Genomic DNA, 26,306 nt, shown 5'->3' with positions numbered 1-26,306 from the left:
TTGAGATGATGCCTTAGCTGAATTAGCCAAATAAGAACATTCTAGGCACATGGGAGAGCAAGAACAAATCAAAGAACTTTGACATATGCAGGGAACTGTGGGTAATCCAGTATCTATAGAACACAGATTGTCTAGAGGACAAAGGCAGAGATAAGTGAGAGGCAAGCAGGTCATGAAGGCCTTAAATGCTTGTTTGTCTTCCTTACCACTTTTTATCCAGCAGCCAACACGATGCCTGTCATTAAATAAGTGTTAAATGAAAACCTTTTGAATGAAAAGAATCAATTAAGATATTATATACTATATCCTCTATACAGTGCAGAACCTTTGAAACGTCTATAAGAGCAATGTGACATCAGATTTGCTCTGCTGTCGGTGTGTAGAATCAATTAGAGCGGCCAAGACTGGTTAGTAAAATCAGCTAAGAGGCTATTGAGGAAGAAGACTAGAACAATAATAGTAGTTGTGAGAGACGGGCCAGTTATAAAATATCAGATACAGGAAGCAGAAAAGAAGAAGAGATAAAATCATACTAATATACCTTCTTCCTTCTCTTTTCTCACTAATAGCTCCCATTTTGCCTTTCTCTTGTAAATAAATATACACTGTGCTTTTTTTCTAGGTCAGTTTTTTATTCTGTTGGGTGTTTTCCATGCTCCATCATGTTGAGGGCTAAGACTCGGCTTGTTTTGCTTTCACCTCATCATCTGAAGCAACTAAAAGAGTCCTCAGGCTCCAGACTTATATGGCAGCGACTTCTACATCAAAAACAACCCCTTCACCCAGAATGGGCTGCCCTGGCTAAAAAGCAGCTGAAAGGCAAAAATCCGGAAGACCTAATATGGCGCACCCCCGAAGGGATCTCCATAAAGCCCTTATATTCCAGCAGGGATACCAAGGACTCACCTGAAGAACTTCCAGGCGTGAAGCCATTCACACGTGGACCATATCCCACCATGTACACCTTTAGGCCCTGGACCATCCGCCAGTATGCTGGCTTTAGTACTGTGGAAGAGAGCAATAAATTCTATAAGGACAATATTAAGGGTGAGATTTTAATGAGATATAATATTTATGATCAAACATACACTTTCTCATCTTGGCTTCTTTTTGAGGGGAGGTTGGTTAATCTCTGTAAAGATAATAGTTATTTTATAATTTTGTAGTTTAGATTGTATTTTGAAAACAACAAATGGTTTTCAACTTCCATGGTCAAAAGATAGGTGAGCCAGAATAAAATACTCAGTTCTTGAAAGCAAAAAACACTTCCATGCACATTGTGTAAAAGAAATTAGGCGAAATGAAATTGTAAGAAGAAAAGAGACATTGGCTTTGCCTTTGAAAAGTTTAAATAAACATTATTTTAGGGTAGGAATTGGAGGACAAAATGGATTAAGTGATGTCCAAAGAAAGTAATAAATAATAATGTGGTATAAATATATTCAGTGTAATCTGGCATTCATTCTCTGAAAATAGTATTTACTATTTCTTCTTTCTGATCTATTGTAAAGTCATATTGTTTGAATGCTGGACTTGAGAGTCTATAAGTTTGTATTGGCCATAGAGGACTGAACTTATATTTAGTGTAGAACATTTCAGTTTTTCGCATGATTTTCATAGTTTCCCAGAATATTTGAATAGCCAAGACATCCTTTAATGACCATATTAAATTAACAAAAATAAGGAAGTGAGCATTGAAATACTAAATACTGTTAACTATATATAAACAGCCAAATCTTGGCATGAATCATCAACATATTTCTATCAAAAATGGTTAAGATACAAAATATCTACAAATGGATGTGACATAAATGAGGTGTTTTGTTTCTTTCATTCTGATAGTGAGGTCTGGAGCTCAATTTGCATTTTAGCACATGGGAAACAACTGTCTGTCTTAGGAAATAAAATATCTATTTAAATTTGTTTTGACATTTACAAACATAAAAATGTTTGTTATAAAAGTATACTATGATGAGATGAATCAACACTTAGTTGTGATAGGCAAATCAGTTAACTTCTATGCCACACTCTTTCATCTTACATTATTTTTTCTTTATATATTTAGCTGGCCAACAGGGATTATCAGTTGCCTTTGATCTGGCAACACATCGTGGCTATGATTCAGACAACCCTCGAGTTCGTGGTGATGTTGGAATGGCTGGAGTTGCAATTGACAGTGTGGAAGATACCAAAATTCTTTTTGACGGAATTCCTTTAGAAAAAATGTCAGTTTCCATGACCATGAATGGGGCAGTTATTCCAGTTCTTGCAAATTTTATAGTAACTGGAGAAGAGCAAGGTGTACCTAAAGAAAAACTTACTGGTACGATCCAAAATGATATACTAAAGGAGTTTATGGTCAGAAATACTTATATTTTTCCTCCAGAACCATCCATGAAAATTATTGCTGACATCTTCCAATATACAGCACAGGTATTCTTTGTGTTTATTATAGGTTTTTCTGTATTTCTGTGAATGTAGGAATTTTTATAAAATACCATAACCTAATTTGAATTCAGTAACTGACTGTGAATAATACTTACTGTAGTATAAAGTCAGATGTGGGCTTTTTTTGTCTTGTTTTGTTTTTGTGTATGTGTGTTGTTAGTTTTTTTTTTGTCTTTCATGTACTAATGTTATGGTCTGTCATTAGCTGTAGAAATCAGGACACTAGACATTTACTGTATTTTCTTTATTATTAAAATTTTTATAATCAGAGAGGGCCCATAATTTACACTTCTTCATTTCTTCAGTTGTGAATAGACACAGGTGTCAGACAGATGGGGATCAAAGTATCAGCTTTATTTCTGCTAAAAATTGGATTAGAACAGCAATTTTCAACCACTGTGTCCGTGATACACTGGTGTGCTGCAAGAATTTTTAAAACATGCAATACCTGACTATTTAGTCATAGGCATTGACCTTTTTTACCTTAGATTATGAAATAAAAAAAATGACAACAGCCAATACAACAATGGCCATCTGGTGTGAATAAATAAAAAAATATAGCTATTTTCTTGTTATATCAGCAAAATATATATTTTTTGGTGTGCTGCAGCATTTTAGTAGTTTATGTGTGCCATGAGATGAAAAAGATTGGAAATTGCTGGATTAGAAGATATCATTTATATCTGCAACTTACAATGAGGCTCCTAATATTTCACCCCTGAATTAGGTTCATCTTTCTCAATCGGAGTGGTGGGAAAATAAGGCCTTATAATGTTCTTATATTAACAGCAGTCCCTCCACAGGAAACCCGGTTTCTTAATTTCCCTTTGGGTAATTCATATATATATTTTCTCCCCATCATTCTCACTTTGCTTTTAAAAATATATATAATTTAAGCATTTTAAAAATACGTTTTTATTGATTTTTAGAGAGAGAAGAAGGGAGAGGGATAGAGAGATAGAAACATCGATGAGAGAAACATCATCAATCAGCTGCCTCCTGCACACCTTGTACTGGGAATCGAGTCCAAAACCTGGGCATATGCCCTGACCAGGAATCGAACTGTGACCTCTTGGTTCCTGGGTTGATGAGCAACACTGGCCGGTCTCTCTTTGTTTCTTGATGGCAATATTCTCCTTTTCCTTACCAACCTTAAAGTTAGACCACTGCTTCATAAAGGGCAAATCTCACTTCCACCATCAAATCTTTATCTCTTTCACCTCTTATAATTGCTATTATCTCAGAACTCTTACAAGTATTGCATACTCTCCTCTTTTGAGATTTAGCCTTTACACTTTGCAATTTTATTTATTTTCATAGATTTCATCTGTCCATGAAAATGATATTGTATAGAATTGTACATTTCCATCACCCTTTTCAATGTCAAGAACACATGCCCAGGAGGATAGCATATGACAAACCCAGATATACAAAAAGTAGTGGTTTAAACTAAATAGGAGGTAGTTCTCTTTCACGTAGAAGTAAGGTGGGCTGTCAGAAACCACCACAGTCATAGGGTTCCAGTCTCCTTTCATCTGGCTTCTCCTCTGTTGTTAGTGTGCCAGCTCATGGGCCAGGTGTGTTTGTATGATAAAAGGTAAACTTCCAGAAGGAACAAACCAAATTTCTACTTGTATGTCTCAATGGAGACACCCCAGTAGTGAGAGAAGATTGGAAGTGCAGTTCTGGACATTGGCACTCTGAATTTATAGTTCAGGCATTATAGGAGAGTGGAGAATATAGCAGTCTGTGCTGCCATGCTTGTACATTTCATCTTGTAAAAGATCCTAATGTTATCTACAGGCTCAAAATTGCTTTATATATAGTCCTTCATATAAATGATAAAAGTGCCAGTTTCGGATATTGATCAAATAATGTTGTATTAAAGTGCTTGTAAACTGTAAACTTCTGTATTATTCCTTAAAAAATTTCTAATCGTGGCAAAATACACATAACATAAAATTTACCATCTTAATAATTTTTAAGTGTATAGTCAGTGGCATTAAGTACATTCACATTGTTGTGTAGCCATCACCACCATTCATCGCCAGAACTCTTAATCTTGCAAAACTGAAACTCTGTATATAAGTACTAACTTTCCATTATCCCCTCCTTCCTCACCTTCCCCCACAACCACCATTCTACTTTTTAATCTTTATGAATTTGACTAAGTACCACATATAAAGGGAACCATATAGTATTTGTCTTTGTACAACTGGCTTATTTCACTTAGCATAATGTCCTCATGGTGCATCCATGTTGTAGCATGTGTTAGACTATACTCCCTTTTTAAGGCTGAATAATATTTCAATAGTCCAGTATTTTTATTATTATTAAGGAAATCCTACTACTAAACTCCTCTTGGTAGAGAAGCACCTGTTTATTTCATTGCTTCTTACTTGTAAACTCCCAATATACTCAAGTAGTATCTTCCATGTAATTCAAGTCCCTTATTGCTTTTGTGATGGAAAATTTTAAAGAGCTTTTAGTTAGTTATAAATAAAGTATTTGCAAAGTAAAATACAGATAATTCACATCATATGCTAGAACAACTGATTTTTTGTTGTTAATTCTCACTCGAGGATATTTTTTCCATTGATTTTTAGAGAGAATGGAAGGGAGGGGGAGAGACAGAGAGAGACACATTGATTGGTTGCCTATCGCACATGCCTGAGACTTTTTAGTCCACAGGCTGACGTTCTAACCACTGAGCAAACTGGCTAGGCCAACTAATTTTTTGTGTGCTTACTGTGCAGTGACATAATACTAAGTGGTTTAGATGAATCATTTCATTTAATCCTACAACAACTTCATGAGGAAGGAACAATCATTATCTGTAGTTTATACTTTAGGAAATGCAGGAATAATAAGGTCGAGAAACTTTCCTACAGTCAGTCTCATGGCTAGTTAAGTGACAGCTAGAATTTGAGCACTCTGATTCCAGAGCCCAGTTCTTAACCACTGTGACTTGCCATTATCTTTCTGGTCACTTAGTTTTTATTATTTTATGTTTGGTTAATATTTGGGAAGGATAATAATTTTTTGGCTCTTGAGAATATGTGTGATATGTGATATTTCATCCTATCTAACATGAAATTTTAGGAGAATAGTGGAAATGCTGTTTTCTTAGTGATTATGGTAGAAAGAATCTGTCTGAGATATGCATAGCATTAAATATCTCAGTAAATTAAACTGAAATATTTGATTTTTGTCACTCATTGTATCCTGTTTTGTTTCAATATGTAGTACTTGGGATTGAATAATTTTCCTATTTGTTCCTACATTGTGTACTTACTCATGTTCAATGACTTCACTCAAATAAGATAATTAATAACAAATAAATAACAATTAAATTTATACATCTTCAGCAGATTAGCCCCAAGTTATGAGGTCCTAGGACCCTTATGAGGTTGAAGTCATTGGTCTTGAATTAAAGATGTCTTTATTTAGTTCTTAGGGCAAAGGTTACATTCCTGACCTCAGCCAGCTAATTTTGAAGTTTAAATTTTTGGTGTTAAAGGTTCATTGGATCAGTCATTTAAATTGGCAAGTGAATTAAATGTAACAAAGTAAGCATTAAATATTTTCAGTTAATATAAGCTATAAGTATATCTGAGTTGGACATCGTTTAAAAATAATATTATCTTATAAAATAGATTTAATAGAACCTTTTGATATTTTTATTCAGTGTTGTGTTTTTATTTTATTTTATGTAGCACATGCCAAAATTTAATTCAATTTCAATCAGTGGATACCATATGCAGGAAGCAGGAGCTGATGCCATCTTGGAACTGGCCTATACTATAGCAGATGGGTTGGAATACTGTAGAACAGGAATCCAAGCTGGCCTGACAATTGATGAATTTGCACCAAGGTGAGTAAATTAAATTCGGATATTGCTTCAACATTAAGAAAATGCATAGGATTATTTTATGAACACACACAGCAAAATATATTGATAAAATGAATTTGTATATGTGTTATACTATATTCTATTGTTTTATCAGAGTGTTAATGAGAGAATAAGTCAATACTGTTCATAATTAAAAATCAGAATAAAGTTTGACTATACTTCTTAGTAAATAAGAATCTTGTCTCCTATGATATTCAGAGGATACAATTAACTGGCGCGTTTTGACAAATAATATTAAAATGTGAATATAATGCTTAAGATAGATTTATTTTTGTTTTATTTTATTTATTTATTTTTTAATATATTTTTATTGATTTTAGAGAGAAAGAGATAGAAACATCAATGATGAGAGAGAATCATTGATCGGCTGCCTCCCGCACGCCCCCCACCAGGGATGGAGCCCGCAACCCAGGCATGTGCCCTTGGCCGGAATTGAACCTGGGACGCTTCAGTCCACAGGCTGACGCTCTATTCACTGAGCCAAACCAGCTAGAGCTGTTTTTATTTTTTTAATGAAAGTTTAAAATACAGAAGTCACCTATTACATTTTAGTTTTTCATCTGTTGTACTTATAAATTTGGAATGCACAGTGCTATTAAAAATTTTCTTTCAAACACCTTGTTAAAAAATTGTATGAAAACACGAACAAACTTAAATGACGTTTATGAAGCATTTAAATATGGAGATCAAAATCAGTCTGATGAGCAATAACGTGCTAAGCTTTGCTCTGGGCCAAGCACTAGTCATGTAGCATGTGAAAAACATGGCTTCTGCCCTCAGAGAGTTTATAGACTAGTTAATGCTCATATGAGGGATTGTTGCATACTTATTATGACAGCAGTTCTCAAAGTGTGGTCCAAGAACTCCTGGGAGTCATTAAAACTTTCCTGGGTTTTAGAGGTCAAAAGGGATTTCATGATTATATTAAGAATTTGCTACTTTCACTTTGATTCTCTCAAGAGTATGCAGTGGTTTTCAAAGTCTACATGATATGTGATGTAACAGGTTAAATGCAGAAGCAGATATGTGACTCCAACTATCTTCCTGGAGCCACACATTACAGAGATTTGAAAAAATGTAGATCAGTGACTCATAATTTTTTGTTTTAGAAAAGTATTATTTTTAATGAAAATGTTATGTTAATATGTTGGATTTGTTCTTTCTTTTCTTTTTTTTAAAAAATATATTTTATTGATTTTTTACAGAGAGGAAGAGAGAGGGATAGAGAGTTAGAAACATCGATGAGAGAGAAACATCGATCAGCTGCCTCTTACACACCCCCTACTGGGGCTGTGCCCGCAACCAAGGTACATGCCCTTGACCGGAATCGAACCTGGGACCCTTGAGTCCACAGGCCGACGCTCTATCCACTGAGCCAAACCGGTTTCGGCAAGGATTTGTTATTTCTAAATGAATTAATATATAAAATATTGATAGATATTATCCAAATAACTTTTCTTTTGTAATTTTTAAGAGTTAAAGGAAGTCTGAGACCAAAATATTTGAGAACTGCTGTGTTAAGAACTTCCAGCTAAGTGAAATAAAAAACAAAAACAAACAACTCATAGACACAGACAACAGTATGGTGATTACCAGAAGAAAAGGGGGGTGGGGAGAGGTAGAAGAGGATATAGGAGGGATAAATGGTGTTGGAAGTAGACTTGGCTTGGGGTGGTGATCACACAATATAATATATAGATAACGTGTTATAGAAATGTACATCTGAACCCCATATAATTTTATTAACCAGTGTCACCCCAATAAAAATAAAAATAAAACAAAAAATAAAAACAAAAACTTCCAAGTATATATCAAGAATTTTTATTGTGTTTTAGTTTCTTTACTTAAGGCTCACCTTGTTTTATATAGGGGTTCACAACCTTTTTGCTTTTAGACTCAGGCAAGTAACTTAAATGTGTACAGCTCATAATGTAAAAGGGAGTAGTGGGTTGGGAATAATTGGAAAAATATATGCCTAAACCAAGGATATGCCTAGATAGTCATTCTTTTAAAAAAACTTAAATTGCTATTCAAACAAGCAAGCTTGTAGTTTTATTCCCTTTGTAAGTGACCCCTGTCTTTGGATATTCTTAAAAAATATCTACGTGTGTGTGTGTGTGTGTGTATGTGTGTGTGTGTGTGTGTGTGTCTGGTGTAGTAAATAATTCTTTAAGGACACAAGAGGACTTTTTTTTTTCTCCTAAAAATTCAACAACACAATTCTTACCTAAAGCAAATAATCACAGCCATTTCTTCTGCATGCATAAAACTGTACTTTTATATGTTAGGTTTAAAGTGACTAAAGTATGTATGCTTGATTTTAATTTAAATTAAGTTGTGAAATTAAAATCTGACATTGTTTTTAGTGTGTGATAAAATTCGTTTTATTTTCCATTTTATATTGTTAATTGTAATCAAATTCTGGACTTAACATTACTATTTTAGGTTGTCTTTCTTCTGGGGAATTGGGATGAACTTCTATATGGAAATAGCAAAAATGAGAGCTGGGAGAAGACTCTGGGCTCACTTAATTGAGAAAATCTTTCAGCCTAAGAACTCTAAATCCCTTCTTCTAAGAGCACATTGTCAGACATCAGGATGGTCACTTACTGAGCAGGTATCCATATAATTTAAAGTGTAGAATTTTAACAAAGCCATATATTTTCTTGTAAGCAACATGACCCAATCAGGAAACAGACTTAAGAACCTATCTACTAATATTTGAAAATAATTATTAATCTGAAGCATAATTCATACTTAACACATTCATACTTATTTTTTTATACATATTAAAATAAATAAAATTGTCTCCCTCTAGTGGTTAACAATATAAAATTACTTAAATCAGCTTACATGTTTTACTTTGATGTATTTTTATTTTTTAAAATATTTTTATTGATTTCAGAGAGAAAGGGAGAGGGAGAGAGAGATAGAAACATCAATGATGAGAATCATTGTTCGGTTGCCTCCTGCACACCCACTACTGGGGATTGAGCTCACAACCCGGGCATGTGTCCTTGACTGGAATCGAACCTGGGACCCTTCAGTCTGCAAGTCGATGCGCCATCCACTGAGCAAAACCAGCCAGGGCACATGTTTTATTTTTAAAGGGGAAAAAATGTGGTGAGGAAGAAGTAGAAATCATAATTTAATGCTATTGTTTAAAATAATTTTAAGGGTGAAAATTCATAACATAAAACTGCCTAGTTAAATTGATTATATATATTTATTTATTATAGTTGTATGTTTAAATAAGCATGCATGCAGACAGAGCATTTAAAAAATATCATCACTTGGGTAATTTAATTTCATTCTATTAAAATTTTTATGGTGGTCTTTTTTACATGCATTTTTCTTTATATATTAAGTTTTTTTGATAAATTTAAAAATAATTTATAGCTTTAGAGTTAGATTGTTTTTATATATTTAAAAGTGAATAAAACGAACATGCTCCATATTAAATACTAGGAGCCCGTTGCACGAAGTTTCGTGCAATAGACTTTTCCTTCACCTGGCTGCCGGCACCAGTTATCCACCAGCAGCAGTTTTCCTCTGGCCACCCGCCGATCAGAGCGCCTCCTGCCAGCACGATTGGCCACCCCAAGAGGAACTCTGATCGGGAGGCGCTCCGATCGGGCGGGTGGCCAGAGGAAAACTGCTGCTGGCGGAAAACTGGTGCCAGCAGCCACGCAATCGGCCACCCCGAGTTCCACCACCAGCGTCTTCTGCAGCACCGGCCTAAGCAGCGCCGGCCGTTTAAGCCGGCGGGAGGAGCGGGGGTCGGGAACTCGCGAGTCCCCGCCCCCCGCTCCTACCGGCAGCCAATCGGCCACCCTGAGTCCCGCCCCCCGCGCCTCCAGCCGGCCCAATCGTGGGCGTAGCGGAGTGATGGTAATTTGCATATTACCATTTTATTAGGTATGATGATGATAACTTCATGTCCTTATAAATGGAGAAATACAGACTTTAGGATTGGAAGGAACTTTAGTAATTGTTTTTGTCTTAAACTCCTCATTTTTACAGCTAAGGAAATTGAAGTCCAGAAAGGTTCAATGACTTGCCCAAATCACAACTAGGAGCACAATAACTCATTTATTGAGGGCCTGTTTTGGGTACATCTTGTGGCAGATACTCAAGGTATACAAAACAAGGTGTACAATTATGATACACTTATAGAAGAGTAAGGAATACAAAAGTAAAAACAATAAATATTTAATATTTCAGGGATTATAAGAGGTAATAATTTTAGTGCCTATGCACAGACTAGACACTTTGACTCTTAATTCTAAGTCTGGCTCATTTACTAATTTGTCTAAATTTATTTGATATTCTGAAGCCTAATGAAGCCTAATATATATAACTGTTGCCTTTTTTTTCTCCTTTAAATATTTTAGGATCCTTACAATAACATTGTTCGTACCACAGTGGAAGCAATGGCAGCGGTCTTTGGAGGGACTCAATCTTTGCACACAAATTCTTTTGATGAAGCCTTGGGTTTGCCTACCGTGAAAAGTGCCCGAATTGCCAGGAACACACAAATCATCATTCAAGAAGAATCTGGGATTCCCAAAGTAGCTGATCCTTGGGGAGGTTCATATATGATGGAATCTCTCACAAATGATGTGTATGAAGCTGCTTTGAAGGTCAGTTTAGTCTCTTTGAAAATTTGTTTTCAAGATTTACAGGTTTATACAGATTTATAGATGTTTTGATTTATAAATCAAATCATTTATAGATTTATTTTAAGATTAATAAAATGTTTGATGGAAAAGAATTTTAGATTTGACTTTCTAGTATTTGAAACTGAAACATAATTTAAAAATACATGTGCATTTGCCCTAGCCCGTTTGGCTCAGTGGATAGAGTGTCGGTCTGTGAACTGAAGGGTCCCAGGTTCAGTTTCGGTCAAGGGCACATGCCCAGGTTGCTGGCTTGATCCCTCATAGGGGTTGTGCAGGAGGCAGCCGATCAATGATTCTCTCTCATCATTGATGTTTCTATCTCTCCTTCTCCCTTCTTCTCTGAAATCAATAAAAATATATTTTAAAAAAAGAAAAGAAATGCATACTTGTAAAAAAAAAAAAAAAGTACGATTGACCTTATACTCCTTTCTGCTGTCAGGTACTATTCCACCACCCCTTTCCCAACCTTTTCATTTATATCTGAGGCTGTGATGGAAGGTTTACATGGCTCCTGGTGTCAATAAAGATGGAGTTATACCATTACTCTGCTGCGCAAATAAAAAGTAGAATTGGCCCTGGCTGGTTTGGCTCAGTGGATAGAGTGTTGGCCTGCTGACTGAAGGGTCTCAGGTTTGATTCTGGTCCAAGGCACATGCCCGTGTTGTGGGCTCGATCCCCAGTGTGGGGCATGCAGGAGGCAGCCGATCGATGATTCCCTCTTTTCATTGATGTTTCTATCTCTCTCTCCCTTTCCCTTTCTCTCTAAAATCAATAAAAATATATTTTAAAAAAAAGTAGAATTGCATTTTGAAATATTTTAAAGAGTATTTAACTATGAAAACTTTATTTATGTAACTAAAAATAAAGATTAGAGAATTGATGTTATCTTTAGTTTCCTCCTAAGACCTGAGAGTTTTTATTTTCCAGAATATACTTGTTAGTTTTTCTGTTGACTTTTAAGAAACTTTAAACAGATTTTTTAAAAATTGAGATATAATTGACATATAACGTTGTATTAGTTTTAGGTGTATAAAATAATGATTTGATATATGTATATATTGTGAAATGATTACCAGAATAAGTTTATTTACACAGGGTTACAACTTTTTGTGTGTGAGGATAAATTTTAAAGTCTACTTTCTTAGCAACTTTCAAATATAACTATAGTATTATTAACTCTGCAGAATTTCTAATTCCCTTGATGTTAACTTAATTCTTATAAATGATTAAATTTACCACTGAAATAATTCAATATCAGTAATTATGTAACATAAATCTGAATAGTTTATGAAAATCTGCACTAATAAAAGAGAAATATGCAAATTGACCATACCTTCGCGATGCCCACCAGCCAATCAGGAGTGAGTATGCAAATTAACCCAACAAAGATGGCGGGTTAATTTGCATATGCAGGCACAGAGTGAAGACTGAAGACGACTGAAGACTGAAGAGGCTTGGCTTCTCCACTGCAGCTGGAGCGGAGAAGCCTCGAGGCTTGGCTTCTCCGCTGCAGCCGGAGCGAAGGCCTGGGTCCCGGGTGCTGGAGGAAAACCGGTGCTGGCAGCCAGGGGAAGGAAGGCCTATTGCACGAATCTTGGTGCAATGGGCCTCTAGTAGTTTTATATTCTCTTCTCATTTTGTTAATCTATTTTTCTTATTAGCTCATTAATGAAATTGAAGAAATGGGTGGAATGGCTAAAGCCGTAGCAGAGGGAATACCGAAACTTCGAATTGAAGAATGTGCTGCCCGAAGACAAGCTAGAATTGATTCTGGTAAGATAAAGTAGAAATGTTCGTATGTGAAATCCAGTATTTAAAATGAAATATTAATTTCTGTTTGAAGATAACATATGTAGTCAATAAAACAAAAGTAACAGAAAAATGGAAATGTGGATAAAATGTTTCTCATCTAAATTTATCCATCTAGCTGTCTGTCTGTCTTTCTCTGTATTTTAGTATGTATGGATGCACATGGACAAGCATATGTACAAAGTATGCAAGTATGAATGGAGGCATGCCCATTGTGTCCATGTACATGTGTGTGGGTGGGTATCTTTAGCATTTGGAAGGTAACATGATAATTGGTCATTGGGCTCTGCATTGGAGTTCCATTTATTCATTCAATCAGTCAACACTTTTTAGTCTTACGTCTTTGAGACGCTGTGCTGTGTCTTAGTGTACAACTGTAAATAGGACAGGCATGGTCTGTGCACCCACAGAGTTAACATTTTAGTAAGAGAGAGAAAATTAACAAGTAAACAAGTAAATAAAAAAAGCAATTCTAGATAGTGGTAAATTCTATGAAAGAATTAAGGAGGGATATATAACCTGGGGTTGGGGTAGCAGGTTGTCTTTTGCTAGACTAATAATCGGGGAGCTTGAGGCAAAATATATTCTTTATCATGTTAAGGAAGTGTCTTTGTAATTCTAGTTTATCATTTGTAGTTTTAAAAATATTTTTTGTTTTCATGTGATTGGCCATAAGAGAATTCAAGAAAATATTAGAAAACTTGTTGGGTGTTAATTCTCTACTTTATAAATCTTAGATGGTTGCTGCTATGACTGTTATGATTTTGTAAAAGTGTTAAAAGATGGTTTGTCAGAAACTCTGGGAAAGCATATTGTTTGAGAGAATAATAAAAAATGGTCTTTTACAGAGTTTCTGATATGTACCAGTTTTTTCCTCCTCCCACCTTCATCCCAGATTGGATTTTGCTGATTTATATTTAAGTGTTTCACTAAGTGTTAAGAAGACTACTTAATAATATTAAACTTACAAGAGAAATACATGACTATTACTATTAGGCATTTATTTGTGAGTAGAACCTACATATTATTTTCCTCTGGGAAATAACAGGTTCCGAAGTAATTGTTGGAGTAAATAAGTACCAGCTGGAGAAAGAAGAACCTGTGGATGTTATGGCGATTGATAATACTTCAGTGCGTAACACGCAGATTGAAAAACTTAAGAAGGTAATAGCTATCATGTTTTGAGTGCTTTCTGTGTTCTGGGCACTGGCTAAGCTCTTACATTATCCTGTTAATTCCTTACAACAACCTCATGAGGTGGATATTATTTCCCAATATTTTAAAGATAAGGAAAACTAAAGATAAGGGAAATTGAGAAACTTGGATAAATAATTGTATAGCCAAGACTCAAATCTAAGTATGTTGACTTAGTGCCAAAAACTCAGTGCTTTAAATCATGCTATCTGCCTCTGAGAAAATGATATGTCAGTATTAAAAACCACACCATAATAATATTTCCTATAATTTGCAGATTAGAATAAGGCATAGGTGATTATGTAATTCACAGTAAAGTTCAGAATCAATATTGGAACCCAGGGCTTCTCACTGTAATTTATTTCCACTAGACCATGGATCCTGATACTATTATGAATCATTTATCTTCTGTTTTTGTATTTTTAAGTAAAATATATTTGGTAGTGCTTTAGTAATCTACACTTTATAATGAACTATATTTATTTTGATTGAAATGAAAGTACTGTCTTTCCTTCTTATTTCTACTTTCTCACTAAGATGATCTAAAGTATATGAAATACTAAACTAGATAAAACATACTAATTTTCACTGTTGTAACCTATATATTTCTATTGTATGAAGCTACCTTGGTCTCTTAATCTCTGACTGTTGTATTTATGTCTAAGGCAGGAAACTTGAAATTCCTTAATGGCTTTTCCCTGTTCACTTTCCCTGTCATTATTTAAGACAAGGGTGGGGAATGACTGGCCCTCAGGCTATATAAGACCCCAGAAATCATTTGGTCTGGCCCTGCCAAGGCATTAGGGGTGAGTTATTAAATGTTTGACCAAACATAGCAGACCAATTTTTAAGTTGATAATTTTGTATGGCTCACGAATTCTATATAATAAAAGCCTAATATGCTGAGTGTCTGGTCATCCGGTGATTGGTCTACTGTTCAACCAATTAAAGTGTAATCTATAATAATAAAAGTGTAATATGCTAATTAGACCAGACAGCCGAACGACCTTCCGGATGTCATTTGGACATCCTTCCGGACAAAGCCACTGCAATGAAGGCTGAGGCAGAGGTGGTTAGGGGTGATCAGGCAGGCAGGTGAGTGGTTGGGGGCGATCAGGCAGGCAGGCGAGTGGTTAGGAGTGATCAAGCAGGCAGGCAGGCAGAGGCAGTTAGGGATGATGAGGCAGGCAGGCAGGTGAGTGGTTAGGAGCTAGCGGTCCCAGATTGCGAGAGTGTGCAGGCCAGGCTGAGCGACCCCCCCCCCCCCCGTGCAAAAATTTCATGCGCCTGGCCTCTAGTATGCTAAGGTCACTCAACCGCTTGCTATGATGTGCACTGACCACCAGGGGGCAGACAGTCGACTGGTCAACCAGTCTCTATGATGTGCACTGACCACCAGGGGACAGACGCTCCGACTGGTAGGTTAGCTTGCTGCTGGGGTCCGACCGATCGGGACTGAGCAAGATGGGCCGGACACGCCCTGGAGCCGTCCTGCGGTCCCTCCCCAGCTGGCCTACCTCCCACGTCCTCCCTGGCCGGCCGGCTCTGATCAGGACTGGGCAAGACCAGGCCAGACATGCCCTGGAGCCCTCCTGCGGTCTCTCCCTGGCCTGATCGTGCACCAGTGATGTCCATCGGCCTGGCCTGTGCCCTCTCACAATCCGGGACTCCTTGGGGGATGTCAGAGAGCCGGTTTCAGCCCGATCCCATAGGCCACTCCCCTCGGGAGGGCACCAGATGCAGGGCTCATGGCTGGTGAGCACTGTTGTGGCAGTGCAAGCCTCTGCCGATTGGGACTGATTGAGTGTGAGCCTGCAGCAGGCTCAGTGGGGCCGGGATGAGCGGGAGCGGCAGGTAGGAGCTGCAGGCAGTGTTGGACTGCGGGTTTTGGCCCGATCCTCGATCCTCGCAGGCCACCCAGAGGGGCCTCACCCGTGCACAAATTCATGCACTGGGCCTCTAGTGATGTTATAACTATCCAAATGGTCCTTTGCAGGAAAAGGGTTCCCCATCCCTTGTTTAAGATATAACTCTCCCCACCTCTCGGTTCAAATGATCTGTAACAATCTAATAAACTTTGTCCAGGTAGATTGACTGCATAATGATAGAGTTAATGGTAGATGTTTAATGATATTTCCTCCTATTTAATCAGGAGATAGTGACTCCTCTCTTACATTTTGTCATTTTAAAAGGCCCTTTTAGTGTGTAGCATTTTATTTCCAGTGACCACAGAAGTCTCAATCCTACATAATAAAATGGTAATATGTAAATTACCATCACTCCGCTACGCCCACGATTGGGCCAGCAGGAGGCGCAGGGGGCGGGACTCAGGGTGGCCGGGGTAGCTGATTGGGCCAGCAGGTCTGTGCCATGGCTGCGCCGGAGGCTTTCGAAAGGCCTGGTGCACCAGCGGATAGACAGCCAGCTCCCCCGCGATCAAAAGCCAAAGCGGGGGAGCTGGCTGTCTGTCTGCTCCGGCACAAGGCCTTTCGAAAGCCTCCACCGCGCCAGAGGCTTTCGGAAGGCCTGGTGCACCAGCGGATAGACAGCCAGCTCCCCCGCGATCAAAAGCCAAAGCGGGGGAGCTGGCTGTCTGTCTGCTCCGGCACAAGGCCTTTCGAAAGCCTCCGCCGCGCCGGAGGCTTTCGGAAGGCCTGGTGCACCAGCGGACAGCCAGCCAGCTGGTGCATCAGGTGCATGATTAAATCATGCACTGGGCCTCTAGTATTTATTATATTTGGGAAACCCCTTTTTTCTTCTGTTATACTTTAGGCTTTTATTAATTCTATACCCTCAAGCTTGAGGGGTTCCATTTATAATAAATGACAATAGATCTTATTTTGGGCAAGAGGGAGAAATTTAATAATGGAGTTGGTTTTTTTCCTTGCCCTTAATATACATTTTCTGGCCCACCTCTGCTTATAGATACCATGGAATTTTAGTGACATAGTGAGCAGTATAGTATTTTAGACTCTTTTACAAGTGACGAAAACCTGTAAAATGTTAGATTTTAAGTAACTTTTTTTAGACAGGTTGTTGACAGAGCCCAGTAGACCTAGGACTTGAAAGGAAAAGTTTTGACCATGCCTTTCATTGTCTTTCTTTATCTCAGTATTTCTCATGGTCTCTGTCTCTCTTTGTCTCCTTGGAATTTTTTAAAATATATTTTTTATTGTTGACATTATTGCAAATGTCCCCCATTTCCCCCTCTTTGCCTACCCTCCGCCCAGACCCCACTCTCCCCTCCCTCTGGCCCTCACCACACTGTTATCTGTGTCCATGGACTATGCAAATATGTTCTTTGGCTATTCTCTTCACCTTCTTTCATCCTGTCCACCCCACCTACCTCCCCTCTGACAGCTGTCAGTCTGTTTCATGTATCCAATGTCTCTGTTTCTCCTTTGGTTGTCAGTTTATTTTGTTCATTAGATTCCACATATAAGTGAGATCATATGGTGTTTGTCTTTCTCTGGCTTATTACTCTTAAATACAAAAGAAAAAAACAGTATACATACATATTGATATATTGTTAATTAGTTAAGGAAACAAAATGTAACTAAAATATTATCTAAGTTGTAATCTGCTAATTTTTTTCTTCCTTGTCATTATTCATCTTTAGTGCCTTTGAAATTCCTCATATAAAAGAGCCACTTGTTTTCAATGTCTTATAGAGCTTATCATACAGTCAGGGGATACAGACAATACATAGTAAACAAATATTAAGATAATCATGAGATAATACTACAAAGACAGTAAAGTAGGCCAAACGGAATGGGGTGGCTGGGAAAGCAGTTTTGAAGATATTGAAGATATGAAGACTTATGAACCAGGACATAAATAATAAGAAATAGAAGATAAGGGGAAAAGCCTAGAAGCATGTACTACTTGGGATGGTCAGCACTGTTACTTATTACTTCCCTGCTTGTTTCTAATTTATCAGGGTTGTACAGATTTTAGTCTTATTTAGGAAGCTCTTAAATGTTTATTGAATGAGTAAATGAATAAATTAAAGGAATATCAGACTTAGGATACATATTACTCTCTTTTCCCCTCTTCTTTTTTAAGGTTAGGACTATGGAACAGTTTCTGTGTGATGTATAACAGGTTCTAATCTCCTAACCTCTGCTTTATTCTCTATTCACTTACCTCCTCCCTTTCCTTGACCTTTCCCATAAGATCAAGTCTAGCAGGGATCCTGCTGTGGCGGACCAGTGTCTTGCTGCGCTGACTGCGTGTGCCGCCAGTGGAGATGGGAATATTCTGGCTCTTGCAGTGGATGCTGCTCGCGCAAGGTGAGGATATTACCTTTGGAGATTTCCAAACCGTAAAAATTGGCCAGTTAGCTTTTCAGAGTGTACTAAAATAAAAGGTTGATTCCATAAACCATGGGAGCCTAAAATAAAATATTGGAGAACAAAATAAAGTTCATTCTTGTTTTTCTTAAACATCTGTGCATTTAAAACATTCATATATTTTGAATGCAGAGTATTAATATTTGTGTATTTCCCTGCGGCTCAGGACATTTGACATTGTAATGAATCCATCTGCAAGTTGAAGTTTAATGCACTTTCACATATAGGGAGACATGAATACATTGGACAATAAGACGACTTGCCCTTTGTCCAGAAGTGGACTATATGTCTGTCTTCCAGGGCTATTCACTATGTAGATATCTTCGAAAAGAGAGTCCAGAATAAGGGGCAATCAGTGCCTTGCCTCCTAGGACATGGAAAAAAGCGGGTGACTCACAGAAACTTTTCTCCCAATGTATGACAATGTCACTAAATAAATTATTTTTGCTTTTATTATTTATTGCTGAAGATAATGAACTTTTTAAAAACATGTTGTTTTAAGTGCTTAAGGGGTAGAGTAAATAGTGTGTGGGTTGTTTTTTATTTTATTTATTTCAGTTTTAATTTCTTAAAACCCCTCCAATGGAATTCTAGTACTTTTAAATTAAAACCTAATCTTACCAAGGCCTGCAAGGCCGCGCTGAATATGACTCTTGCCTACCTCTCTGACCTTATCCTGATTCCTTCACTATGCTGTGTCCTCAATGCCCCCCTTTCTATTTTTAAAATACAAAGTTTTTCTACTTCTCAGAGCCTTTGTATGTAGTGTTTCCTTTTTCAAATACTCTTCCCCTTATCTTCTATTTCTTATTATTTATGTCCTAGTTCAAAAGTCTTCATAGCTTCAGTATCTTTAAAACTGCTTTTCCAGCCACCCCATTTCTTTTGCCCTACTTTAGTGTCTTCGTAGTACTTATTACCACATTATTATCTTAGTATTTGTTTACTATGTATTGTCCGTATCCCCTGACTGGATGATAAGCTCTATAAGAACAGGTACGTGTGTTCTTTTGTCTTATATATCAATGAATTTCTAGCACTTACCAGTGCTTGGCCCATATTAGGTACTTAGTGCATGTTGAATGAATTAATAAACAAATGGAATAAACAAATCTTTCATAAAAGATTATCTTTTAATGAAAATATATTGCTCTTTGCACATTTATGTTGTGGTGAATTATTCAGTAACCTTTAGAGGCTTATCTATATATAGTTTTTAGGTCAGTCATTTTTTTGGTTGAAAATGTTGAAAAGAGTTTACTATATATAAAGGCATCTAAAATCACTTTTTCTTTTTTTAAATTTATCTTTATTGTTGTAAGTGTTACAGATGTTCTCCCCTATTTTTCCCCCATTGATCCCCTCCACCCGGTACCCGCCCCTCCCAGGCCTTCACCACACTATTGTCTGTGTCTGTGGACCCAGGGGCTATGCATATATGCATATAAATTCCCTGGTTAATCTCTCCCCACCCATCCCCCACCCCAGCCTTCCCTCTGAGATTCACCAATCCATTACATGCTTCTATGTCTCTAAAATCACTCTTCATAAGTATCTGAGGAAGATACTTTCATGATGCAATAAAAAATTCTTACTTAGATTTTTGACAGCCTATTTTTTACTTAGGTAATAAAACATGTCTAATTATATTGATATTAAGGTAACTAAATATTTTTAAAATATATGTTTTATTGATATTTAGAGAGAGGAAGGGAGAGGAATAGAGAGATAGAAACAGAGAAACATCGATCTGCTGCCTCCTGCATGCCCCCCTAGTGGGGCACGAGCCTGCAACCTGGGCATGTGCCCTGACCTGACTGGGATTCGAACCATGACCTCCTGTTTCATGGGCCAGCACTCAACAACTGAGCCACATTGGCCAATCAGTAACTAAATATTTTAATCTCATAAAATTATGCTAATAGAATATTAACTTTAATATTTTAGATGTACAGTTGGAGAAATCACAGATGCCATGAAAAAGGTATTTGGTGAACACAAAGCTAATGATCGGATGGTGAGTGGAGCCTATCGCCAAGAATTTGGAGAAAGTAAAGAGATAACATATGCTATCACGAGGTAATATGTGAGATTTCTTATAGCAGCATATCTTCTTTTCAATTAACACAGGCCCCATGAATCTACTGCAGGCTTAGTTTTTTCACATATCCTTTAGAAAATATGTAAATTGTCTTTCCTGTTAGTCTGTAGTTTTACTAAAACAATATTCTGAACTTTCACCGTAGTCCCTGTTAGTAGTTTCTCATTTTCAACAGATGTTTATTTAACTAATGTGATATTGCTTCATATCCTCCAGGTACTTCAATTTCATTCTCCTTACTAAAGTACTAAAGTGCTTTCATATTTTCTCAAGTTTATTTACATTAATTGCTGAAAATAATTATAAAATCTTAATTTTCCTATTTGAAAGTACATATTTGGTTGCCATCTCTATGCATTAATTAAAATCAGTCTTCAGTGAACTGACAGTAATAACTGTCAAACGTGATTTGGAAATATATATTAATATAAAAAGATCATGCTTCTCAAGTGTAAGAAGTAGCTTCCTAGTGATTAGTTTTCTCAAACTTTGTAATAGAAGTTCCCACTAAAATTTTTATGTGACTACCTATATACGAGATAAATACCAAAACAGCCAAGGTGAAAGTCATCAAAATGGAATTTTTTTTTCCTTTTGTCAGAAATAAATGTAGTGCTTTTTCATATGGTGTATACAGTTATTGATTTAATTAAGCGAGCATTTTGATTACATGTCATTGTAAGACATGCTGCAGTCAGCTTGGGGGAGTTCACACTTGTGAAGGGAGGTATATGGATAGTTCACTACAGCTAGTGAGTAGCATATGTATGTAAATAACTCTGAAAGGCACTTTTTAGTTTACATTTAAATATCTCTAATATTTAATATTCAATACTCTGGAGGTGCTTAAGAAGGTGAAAAGATTTTCTCATCTTGGTTCACTGTGATGCTCTCAGGGATATGGGCTTACATGCTGTGCCATCTTTCAAACTTTCCTCTAAGGGGGAGATGGTAAACATTCAGGCTTTAATGGAGTAAAATGTAAAACAGATGTTAAAAATATTTTAATAAATAGATTTTTAAATAAACTTGAAAGATTTGCTGCAAATAAATTGTAGCTTTTATATCCTACTTTTGGACAACTAATATATAATTATTGTATTTTAAAATGTTGCTTAGGGTTCATAAATTCATGGAACGTGAAGGTCGCAGACCTCGTCTTCTTGTGGCAAAAATGGGACAAGATGGACATGACAGAGGAGCAAAAGTTATAGCTACAGGATTTGCTGACCTGGGTTTTGATGTGGACATTGGTCCTCTTTTTCAGGTACTGAAAATTGTTGGGGAGAATTTCAAAAAGTATATCATAAATCACATGTAGGAAAAAATCATAAAAACGTAATAGACCATGATGATATTTTAAAGTTTTAAAAGAAGAACTTGAATTCAACAAATTTCCTAATTTATTTTTGAATGCATGTAATCTAATTAATTAGGACATAAGTAGGAATGAAATATAACTCATGCTAATGTACTTGTTAATCAGACTTTGTAAAAATCATTGTCAGTTCTGAACTGTAACTTTTATTAGGCTTCTGAAGCTGTGAAGATTACTTTCAAGTATCTTATTGTGCTACTTATTAAGATGTGACTAATATTTTGTGGGAAAGATAGCCCACATTGGATTGGTGGAAAGTGTTTTTAAAGGGAAATCAAGCATCAGAGTAAGCTCAATTTAAAATTAGATTTTCTCTTTTTTACTCTCTAATAGTATTTTATTTGATCACAGAATATTAGAATTAGCAGAAAAATAATTTGTTGCAAGTAAATGAAGCTGAAATTCTCTATAGGATGATGAGGCATTAATCATTCACTCCCCCAAAAATCTTTGGTTGAGGAGTAAATTGTAATAACTTTTATATGAAAGGCTTTATCCATTACATATTTACTGATCATCTACCAGCTGTTAGCTTCTGAGTTCTATAAGATACGATTTTATTTTGTCTTCAGGGAGGTTACAAGCTTCTAACAGAGATTTACTTACTACCAATCACAGCATAGTAATATCCATGTAATAAACTAGGGATGAGGAACTTGTCCAAGAATCCTAGGAAGTTGCATTTGAGCTGTGCCTTTCAGAAGCCTGAGAACAAAGCAGGGAAGAGCATGCTAAGAAGGGTTGGCTTGAGCAGAGGTGCAGAACTACGGAGCATGATGCCTCCAGGAGGTTCAGGAAAACTGGGATGGTGTGCAGATTGTGATGAATGGCCTTGTATGCCATTCTAAGGAGTTTGAACCTTATCCCAAATGTGTTTGGGTAGAGTGACACAATCAAATTTATACTTAAAGGTCACTTTGTACTAAAGTCCCTTACTGAAATGGATTGAGAGGAGCTATGACTAGATAGATTGCAAGGTGTCCAGCTAAAACGTTTGGTAATCTGAGTGAGTAACAACAAAGGCCTTAACCAAGGCAGGATCAGGGTCTTCACAGAAACAAAGAGTCAGCTAGGGTTTTGAAGAAAATTTAATGAAGGGGCTATTTACAGATAGGTTGGCAGGCTTAAGAGAACCAGCTGTGGGACATTCAAATGAAGATGACCACATAAGTTGGATATACATGTCTGAAACAGCAGAGAGGCCTCAGTTATAGACAAGACTTTGTGACTTGTCACTACATAAATATTACTTAAAACCATGACATGGTTGTCATTTTCCATAAAGAGTTTATATAGCAAGACAAGAAAACTTGAACATTAAAAGGAAATAGAAGAGAAGGAAACAGCAAAGGAATTAAAAGAAATGGGATAAATAGGGGGGTAAAAACTAAGAGAAGAGTTTCAAGGAGAGGGAAGTACTGTTATTACAAATGCAGATACGTCAACTAAACTAAGATAGAGACTAAAAGAGTACCTATTGTATTTTTACAGTAAAGAAGTAAACCTTCCTTTAGAGGTCTAGCCTTTGTAGAATCTCCCATAAGAGTTTTCCCTTTTTGAATATTACTCAAGAGAGTCTAGGAGAAATTGTTACTATAAAGAGCCCAAATTTCTGGAGATATGTCCTTGAACTGTGTTGGTAGGTGAATTTTGAGCCAAAATTCTTAGTTTTTATAAGAATTTTATCTTATAATGTGTTTAGTCTTATGCATTTAAGGTAGGTTTTATTAAGAATCTCAAGTATATTTAATTTTATTATTTTTTGAGAATTTTTATAAGTGTTTATTTGAATCAAACTGATGAAATATACCAGGAAGCAAGATTTTAAATGCTCCTCAAATATATTTTATAAATAAATAAATATATATATTTAGGTTGTTTTCATTCTTTAAGTTGAGTATTTTTCTATTTTTAAAGTTATCTTCTACCATTTTACTTTAGTTTTTTGTTTGTTTGTTTTAAAGTGATCAAATGTAATGCATTTCCAATATTTAGTAATTGGGAAATATTTCTTTCATAAAATAAAAGTAAATAAAAGCCTTTGGCACCTAAAAGAATTTTTCGAAGAACTGTAAGTTCATTCCCTCTTAAATCCCATCTATAAAAATATAATTGGCCTTTTAGTACCATCAACTTTGTTAACAGAATACTGTGTCATTTAAATAAAAACTTATCTGTGGTTGAAGGTACAACCCTATAGTTCTTTGATGACTGATTTAATCAAAATTAGATGTGAGGTTTCAAAATTTTCAGCCTTTGATAATGCAAAATATAGTTTATATAAGTATAAAGTATGGAACTGAACTGTTTAGATGGAATTTTATCTTATAAACTAGTAGCCCGTTTGCACGAAGATTCGTGCAATAGACCTTCATTCACCTGGCTGCCTGCACCAGTTTTCTGCCAGCACCAGGGACCCAGGCCTTGGCTGTGGCCACCGCCTTCTGCCTTTTTCAGGGTCGGGGCTTGGCCCCGGGCGGTGGCCTTGGGCTCGGCAGCACCCAACATCCTTGCTAAGGATCGCAGGAGCCGACCCCCAGTGGTTTCCTGCGATCCGTGCAGGCTGCCCACTGGTGCCCAAGGCCCGGAAAGCCTCCGCCCCAGGCTTTCCTTGCCTTGGGCTCGCTGCACCCAGCGTCCCTGCTACCGATCACAGGAGCCGACCCCCAGTGGTTTCCTGCGATCGGTGCAGGCTCCCCGCAAGTGCCCAAGGCCCGGAAAGCCTCGGCCCCTGGGACCCCCGGGAGCGGCGGGAGTGGCCGGGCCACGCCCCCGCAGGTGGCCGATCGACCCCCCGGAACCCCCGGGAGGGGCGGGAGGGGCCGGGCCACGCCCCCCCAGGTGGCCGATCGACCCCCGGACCCCCGGGAGGGGCGGGAGGGGCCGGGCCACGCCCCCCCTGGTGGCCGATCGCCTCCGGGACCCCGGGAGGGGCGGGAGGGGCAGGCCACGCCCCCCGGGTGGCCGATCGCCCCCCGGGACCCCCGGGAGGGGCGGGAGGGGCAGGGCCACGCCCCCACAGGTAGCCGATCAACCCCGGGAGGGGCCCGGACACGCCCCCCTAGGTGGCCGATCGCCCCAGGCACCCCCGGGAGCGGCGGCATGGGCCCGGCCATGCCCACCCAGGGTTCCGATCGCCCCAGGCACCCCAGGGAGCGGCTGAATGGGCCCGGCTACGCCCCCCCGGGGTGCCGATGGGCCCGGACACGCCCCCCTAGGTGGCCGATCGCCCCAGGCACTCCGGGGAGTGGCGGCATGGGCCCGGCCACGCTCCCCGGGGTGCCGATGGGCCCGGCCACGCCCGGGAGCGGCGGCATGGGCCCGGCCACGCCCCCCCGGGGTGCCGATGGCCCCAGGCACCCCCGGGAGCGGCGGTATGGGCCCGGCCACGCCCCCCCGGGGTGCCGATCGCCCCAGGCACCCCCGGGAGCGGCGGCATGGGTCCGGCCACGCCCCCCGGGGTGCCGATCGCCCCAGGCACCCCGGGGAGCAGTGGCATGGGCCCGGCCACGCCCCCCCGGGGTGCCGATCGCCCCATGCACCCCCGAGCGGCGGCATGTGCCCGGCCACTGGGCACCGCCATCTTGATCTTCTCAACGGCGGATATGCCACCCAGAGTCCCGCCCCCAGCCTCCTGCTGGCCCAATCGTGGGCATAGCGGAGGTGCGGTCAATTTGCATGTTTCTCTATTATAAGGTAAGATTGTGGTAGCATGGATGAAATGGATGACAAATCATGCTGAAATTAATTAAATTTTTCACCTTTAAGAAATCAATGGCAAAAGTATGCATAATTTTTAAAAAGGTTTTAATTTTATGTATTAATATATTTAATTTTATGTGTTAATATATTGCATATATTTAAAATTTGATCTATATGCTGCATGACTTACCTAGAGATCTTCTTGAATGTAGCTCCATTACTGAGAGTATAGAATCTCTTGTTTCCACACTAAAATTATGAGCCTTAAAATCTTGCAAAACTTAGAAAATTCATAGATTTTGATAATTTTTTTAAAAAAATATATTTTATTGATTTCTTACAGAGAGGAAGGGAGAGGGATAGAGAGCTAGAAACATCAATGAGAGAGAAACACCGACTAGCTGCCTCTTGCACACCCCCTACCGGGGATGTGCCTGCAACCATTGTACATGCCCTTGACCGGAATCGAACCTGGGACCTTTCAGTCCGCAGGCCGACGCTCTACCCACTGAGCCAAACCAGCTTCGGCGATTTTGATAATTTTTTTGAACTTATAATTGTGCAGTGGTTTCTGAGGTGGCCTTATCCTTCTGAAATTTCTCAATTTACATTATATTCTCAATGAGAAACTCTTAGGCATTTTTATATGAATGACTTGAATACATGTAAATTATCAAAGCAATGTCACAGACTCATTACAGAAAGTAGATATGATCTTGGGTAACCC

At 38.3% G+C, this 26,306-nt stretch overlaps 1 protein-coding gene across 1 annotated transcript in view; it reads left to right on the top strand.

Moving 5' to 3' along the window:
* The window catches only part of MMUT (methylmalonyl-CoA mutase), a 37,871-nt gene that overhangs the window by 5,854 nt on the left and 5,711 nt on the right, over positions 1-26,306 (top strand). The window contains exons 2-11 of the mRNA XM_079780211.1: positions 623-1,047; positions 2,066-2,433; positions 6,165-6,322; positions 8,807-8,978; positions 10,756-11,004; positions 12,705-12,816; positions 13,901-14,016; positions 18,223-18,338; positions 20,346-20,477; positions 21,619-21,766. Of these exons, the coding sequence (XP_079636337.1) occupies positions 663-1,047; positions 2,066-2,433; positions 6,165-6,322; positions 8,807-8,978; positions 10,756-11,004; positions 12,705-12,816; positions 13,901-14,016; positions 18,223-18,338; positions 20,346-20,477; positions 21,619-21,766 (1,956 nt within the window). The 5' untranslated portion in view covers positions 623-662. The remainder of the gene's footprint in view (positions 1-622; positions 1,048-2,065; positions 2,434-6,164; positions 6,323-8,806; positions 8,979-10,755; positions 11,005-12,704; positions 12,817-13,900; positions 14,017-18,222; positions 18,339-20,345; positions 20,478-21,618; positions 21,767-26,306) is intronic.

This window comes from Cnephaeus nilssonii (assembly GCF_951640355.1).
Source record: "Cnephaeus nilssonii genome assembly, chromosome: 9".
NCBI lineage: Eukaryota > Metazoa > Chordata > Mammalia > Chiroptera > Vespertilionidae > Cnephaeus > Cnephaeus nilssonii.
This window is presented reverse-complemented; position numbering and strand designations above follow the sequence as displayed.